This window comes from Dicentrarchus labrax, unplaced genomic scaffold (genome assembly GCF_905237075.1).
Source record: "Dicentrarchus labrax unplaced genomic scaffold, dlabrax2021, whole genome shotgun sequence".
Lineage (NCBI taxonomy): Eukaryota > Metazoa > Chordata > Actinopteri > Moronidae > Dicentrarchus > Dicentrarchus labrax.
The window spans coordinates 7,072,526-7,079,222 of NW_026136701.1; the positions used below are offsets into that span (position 1 = coordinate 7,072,526).

General features: G+C 41.5%; 1 protein-coding gene across 1 annotated transcript; it reads left to right on the top strand.

Moving 5' to 3' along the window:
• Positions 1–149: 149 nt before the first annotated feature.
• On the top strand, positions 150–6,181 carry LOC127367068 (zinc finger protein 665). Its single transcript, XM_051406637.1, has 7 exons — positions 150–817; positions 1,718–1,920; positions 2,028–2,120; positions 2,559–2,654; positions 2,835–2,945; positions 3,046–3,175; positions 3,295–6,181. The coding sequence occupies exons 1-7, from the start codon at positions 805–807 to the stop codon at positions 5,169–5,171; spliced, it is 2,523 nt and encodes an 840-aa protein (XP_051262597.1). The 5' UTR covers positions 150–804; the 3' UTR covers positions 5,172–6,181.
• Positions 6,182–6,697: the final 516 nt, after the last annotated feature.

Sequence of the window (6,697 nt, forward strand, 5' to 3'; positions counted from 1 at the left end):
GGGAACATAATAATAACAAATAAGACAACCAAAATGTAGAGATTAAGTTCCTGTAATCCTGATAAGTTTTTTTTTTTCTAGATAAAGAATTATAATTATTTTAATTACAGTTATTTTTAAATGTAGTTTTGGGGATTTTGTTTTTTTTTTTTTTTTACAAATATTTATTCAAAACATTTCCGAATTCGATTTTTTGCCAGGTAGGTTTTCACATACAAGGAATTTGCCTTAGTATATTGGTTCATAACAATCGTAGTACAAGAAAAATATAAATTAAGATGAAAGTCAAGAAGTAAATGGAAAATTTACAATAACACGAGCAATATTATAAAGACCATAAAAGACAATGAATATGTACAATTGGACCGTTGTTTTAAATGAAAGGAGTGTGCTAAAGTTCAAAGTATGAAGTATTTTAAAGAGTATGTCCAATGTGAAAGACAACTTTAGTACCAGAGCAGAGAGTGGGGCTATAAACATGAGGGATAAAAGAAGAAACAAGTTATGAAGTTTAAACATTGGTTTTAAAATGTAGTTATTTGATTGTCCGGAGAGGCGGTGCTTCTCATTTTGACAGTCAAGTGAATAGGAGTCGTCTTATGCGGGCTGCCCCGTAACGCAAAACGAACATCGCCGTTACAAACTGACACGGACTGGGCCAACGCTTCCCAGAATGAACAACGTGTTTCAGGAAGAAGTTGGCGCCTCAGGCCCCGTATGCGGTTAGCTAGCACGCTAACTGAAAGTATGAAAGCTACTCCATTGTAATGATTTCTCTCTCCGTCGCTATTAAAGAATTCCACAATGAACGACATGGGTATGTATTAGCTTGCGAAGCTCAGAAAAACGGTGTATTTTTCGCGTCTTATGCGGCTAGTCGATTAGCTACAGTGAAGGATTTGCCGAAGCTCAACAGGCCTCGACTAATCCCTGGAACAAGAATTGTTTTTCCCAATAATAAGCCGGTTTTATCAGGAAACAACAGCGGCCCTGTGGCTAGTCTGCTAACGTTAGCTAACGCTGTACCTTGCGCACAAACAGTAATTATACTTCATGTTTAAAGTCGGCATTACGGTCGGAGAGGCTTTTGAAATGTATCAGACACAACCTAGCATTTATGTCTTCGGACTGACAGTTAGCAAGCACCCAGGTTCATTTGAAATGAAGTGATATGCTAACAGGTAGCTAGCTGTTTGCTGTAAGCTACACAGTTCTCGTCCCATCAGTAACTTGAGGACTCACTGTGATACATCCCCTGCCAATTCGTGCTGTGTGTTTGTTTGAGCATTTAAGGACTGTCCCAATGTTTACAGCTCTAAACATGTATGTACACAACTGGTGCTCCAGATAATGAACGGCAGCCTACAGGGCTGTATTTCACACTAGAGCCTCACAGGGGTGGATACTGGAGGGAAGTGAACAGTGTGCGGACTTCAGCTGGACGGACTATTAAGTGAGATGCTGTTCTGAAAGGGACAGACATTTCCAGTCTCATATTAACAATGTAGTCTTATCCCCTTCCTCCTAAAAAGAATCAATCCTTGTTTAAGACCTAGGATTATACTATTACATAAAGTCCAATCTTTTAGATATGTAAACATCTTCATTGTCGTTAACATGATTCTCAATATAAGTTAACAGTGGGCATATGTAACAGTGCTTACAGTGTACATGGTTTTGCTTTTTAAGTTTGTTTGAATCTAATTTCTCTTTGAAGAATTCAGCGTCCCCCTGTCCTCGCTGGCACTCTTGGTCCCACCACTTCGGCTGATGTCAGCGGTGATGTGGGAAGTGGTACGCCAGCGCAACATAAAGCACTATGGGAAACTGGAGGAGTTTGTGTCCATGGTAACGGATGCAGTCCCCGAACTGATGAGTAAAAGAGAAGGAAGGCTGCTCTCACTGGGCCTGAGAGCAAGGGTAAGTGTTTTATACGTGTAGGTCCACCATGTATACAACAACGACTATTCAAATCAGAGACCCAAGACGAGGGTCTCATGGAAAATAATGAATTTAATTTCCTCTAGACAACTCTTGAACTGTTGCGTTCTGAACATCCTGAAGATCTCAAGGCTGTTGAGACCCACCTCAACCGAATCAGATCTTCTTGCATTGAGGAGGTGAGTGTTTTTGTTTTTATTAGTTGCAGAACTGAAATGATTAGTCAACTAATCTATCAATTATTTTGATTGTTTGAATAAACTCTAAATAATGAATGCAAATACATTGACTGTTTCTGGCTCCTGGTATGTCAGGACTTTCTGCTTTTTTCTGTCATATATGATAGTAAATTGGATATCATTGAGTTATTGATTGTTAGTGAGACAAAAGACCATCGCCTCAGGCTCTGGGAAATTGTTCTGTGGATTTTCACTATTTGGACATTGGATTGAAAAAATACTTTTGATTAAACAAGAAAATAATAATGGAAATAATACTACTACTAATAATAATAATAATAGAAAAAAATCATCAGATAGATAAGTTATTAATTATATATGTATAATATTTGGTTTGCCTTATATCATCTGACTGTAGTGTATTGTTTCTTAACCCAGACAAATGATCCTGTGATTGAAGCACCAGAGGCAAACTTCATGAAGCTGGTGCAAGGACTCATTGAAGACACTGATGGCAGAGAACACTTCCTCAAGGTAAAATTTATGTTGTTTATATGGTGCAGTAAATAATATGATCTGCCAAAATTAAAATATTATAAATCCATTTCTTTATCAAGATTTTACCTAACAGAATGTGAGAAATGATATGCCTAATTATAGGACAAGGATGATGCCATGTTCTGAAGGTGTCTGTTTATTCTTTCCATCTGAAAGAATGTGTTTCCAGTGGAGTACGGCCCAGACTTCGACACAGCACTGGAGACTCTGGTTTGTGAGTTCTTCACCAGACTGGAGGAGCTTCTGCCAATACCAGATTTCAAACAGGTGCCAAGAGGATTTCTTAAAAATTTGAATACAATGTAAATAAATATCACAATTCTCTGCAATTCGAAATGTCCCTGTTTTTTGTGCCTCACTTGTATAGACTGCATCCTGGATCAGTGCTGCCCCCTCTGTCCTAGAGGAGTACATGCAGTGTGTCTCAAACGGAGATGACCTTAAATTTCTTCTCCAAAGCAAACAGTGCCACGGGAAATTGGCTAAGAGTAGTGTTGGTATGTACACAATGTGCATCTTCTGTAAACTAGTCAATATATAGCACATTAGTTGAGGAAGAGGGAGACTATTGTATTAACACTTTTTTTGTTACTTTCTCCTCTTATTTTCCCTGCAGCTCCATTTCAGTCAGATGATCTTCTCATTCCCTCCCTGTGTCTCCCTCCATCGCTGGAAGTGGCCATCGCATCCCACCCGAGTGCTTGTGATGATGAAAATAATGACGTTCCTCAGATTGTTATGTTCGATGAAGAACTGTCAACAAACCCTTCCACATCAACTGACTTTCCTGAATCGCCAAAAAGGACTGACATCTCATCATCTCCTCGCAGGAGACAGCATTCAGGGATGCATAAATGCCCCGAGTGTGACAAATGCTTCAAGCATCACTCTGTCCTCATCGAACACCAGAGAGTCCACAGTGGGCTGCAGCCTTACAACTGCTCCGAGTGCGGGAGGGCTTTCAGAACAGCCACTCTGCTGGCTGGTCACAGGCTACGGAAGTGCAAAAATGCTGCATATCTGTGCATTAAATGTGGGAACAGTTTTCCAACCTCACTGGACAAATTCAGACACCACTGCCCAAAAAGGGGCCGTAACTATGATTGCGGGCACTGCGGAAAGAGTTTTCAAAAGTCTAGCAGCTTGAAGGAACACCTGCTAACTCACGCCCAAAGCCGCCTTTTCAAGTGCAGTCATTGTGGGGTAGGTTTTTCAGGAATTGGCGACCTGAAGTATCATCAGCAGGTAGATCATGATAAGCCTTATCAGTGTAAGCAATGTGGAAAGAGCTTTATCTCCTCCAAGTGTTTGGTCAAACATCAGCAACGGCATGAAGAGGTTGGAGAAATGGAAACTGCCAAATTAATGAGCGGAGGTAAGCATAAGAAGAGTGGCTCCGCTCACCGGACTTCCTCGACATCTATGTCCTCCAGAAAAACGTCAGTCAAAACTGTCTACCCACGAGGACGAGTCACACATAACTGTCCACTGTGTGGAAGGAGTTTCAAGTATCGTTTTGAATTTCTTGAGCACCAGAGGTTCCACACTGCGGTGAAGCCTTACAAATGCTCTCAGTGTGGTAAAGCTTTCCGCACAGAAGCTCACCTGTCCGGGCACAGGAAGAGGAAGTGTAAAAATGCTGCCCACATTTGCACCAAGTGTGGGTGTCATTTCAGGTCTCTACACGAGCGGGCCAGACATCAGTGCGTCCAGCTGCTGACAAAGTACGAGTGTTCTCATTGTGGAAAGACCTTCAAGATGGCCCACATGCTGAGGAACCATCAGATGAGTGAACACCAGCTCCCCTACAGCCCCAACCATCGCTTCAGGTGCAGATACTGTGATGAGACTTTCCCTGGCATCAGCGAGCTGAAATACCATCAGAGAGTTGACCATGAGAAACCCTATCAGTGTCAGGAATGTGGCAAGTGTTTCCTGTCTGAAAAATGCCTGGCCAACCACGAGCTGCGCCACAACGATGACCGACCAGAGAGCTGTCTCGTGTGTGGCCGCGGCTTCAGAAACCGCTACGACTTGAAGCAGCACATGCGCACTCACACAGGAGAGCGGCCTTACCAGTGCACTCACTGTTCACAGTGTTTCTCCACAGCAGGAGGACTGAGGAGTCACACCAGGGTTCACACCGGCGAGAAGCCACATGTTTGCCCAGATTGTGGCAAGGCTTTCTCCCAGATGGGTGCAATGCGCACCCACAGGCTCACCCACACAGGAGAAAGGCCATTCAAGTGCACAGTGTGTGGCAAAGGTTTTACAATGGCACACAAGGTAACAGTTCACATGCGCGTGCATACAGGAGAGCGGCCATACGTGTGCTCCCAGTGCGGGAAAGCCTTCTCAGATGGAAGTGTGCTGAAGCAGCACATGCTGAACCACTCAGGGGTGAGACCATACCACTGCCAAATCTGTCCCAAGACCTACACCTGTCTGAACCACCTGAGGAGGCACCTGAAAAGCCACTCTAACATGAACTGAGTCAGGCTTGAACTTGAGCAGAATCATGGATAACATGTTACACATACACTGCGACACTGCATTTGGCATTTGGGCTACTAAAGTTGCAATGACCCAACCAAGCAATACATGGAGGAATATAAAACAATGTTCTACAGTTGAAACATTGAGGTCAAAAGTTCAGTTTCCTCTTAACTGTAAAGTAAATGTAGTCACATTAGCCAACTGTAAAGGATGATGTGAACATTTAAAGGAATAGTTCAACATTTTGGGAATTACACTTATTCACTTTGTTGCTGATAATTATATCAGAAGGTTCATATCACTCTCATTTTGTTTGTTAATAAACTGGAGCCAGCAGATGTTTAGCTTAGCACAGAGACTGAAAGCAGAGGGAAACTGCTAACCTGGTTCTGTCCAATTACAATTAAAAATCCGCTGGGGGAAGAAATGATTTGGCACATACAGAAACATTTTTGCACTTCAGTTTTTGTGTGGATTAAAGAAACAACATATAACCTGTTAGGCTAGCTGCTTCCAGTTTTTATGCTAAGCTACTTGGTTTTTGGCTGTAGCTTCATATTGAAAGGACAGATACGAGAATGGATTCGGTATATTTATCAAACTCAGGAAGAAAGTGAATAAGTGTATTCCATAAAATGTCGAACCATTCCTTTATCATCAGCACAAGCAAATGGTCCATTCTTTCCCCTCGTTCCCTACTTGAGCTTTTACATCAGTTTCTTATGCATGAATATGTTTGGATGTTGTTCTGGATATTATTTAGGTGAGATACTGTATGCTCAGAAGCTGTAATATTGGTGAAAATATATTTTTGGAAAGGCCTCAAAAGTAATAGAAATTAAAATGTTGGTTCTGTAAATATACTGGAAGACAAATTATTGTGAGTGCAAAGTTAAAATCGTGACCATTTATTTCAACATGACATAACTTTATTCCTGTAGGCCTTTTATAGCCCCCACTATGGTTTGCAAATTTTGTGAATTTCAAATTAAAGTACCTTGGTTATAGCTTGCGCATATTGACTGAATTTATTTAATAGAGGGAAATGTAAGAGTTCTGTGGAAAGGGTGGACAGTACTGAAAGTTAGATTTGCTCAGAATGAATTCGAGCTTCACTAGATGGCAGTAGTGGACCATTAACCATTTTATTCCCAGGCAGTGCTGGCTGAAGATGACCCTACATACTGAAATTAAACATAGGCTCAAACAAATGCTCTGTGCTTTGCTGCAGACTGGAACAACTGGAAACTATATAGAAGCTATCTGAGGAGACTAGATTGATGAGGGACATATTCAGTGGAAGCTAGTCGGAACCATTTCCTGTCATTAACTATTTGTGTGGTTCAGAATCATTAGCCTGCAATTCCATGATGTTTTGACTGCTGCCCAGCATTATCTGAAGTGGTTTAAACCATGACAAAGAGAATCCCTCACTTTTCCATCTGTTTGTATGATGCCACTTTAACCCCATTTAGCTGACAGTAAAGTTTGATCTGGACCACCATGGTTCCCAGTACCTTGTA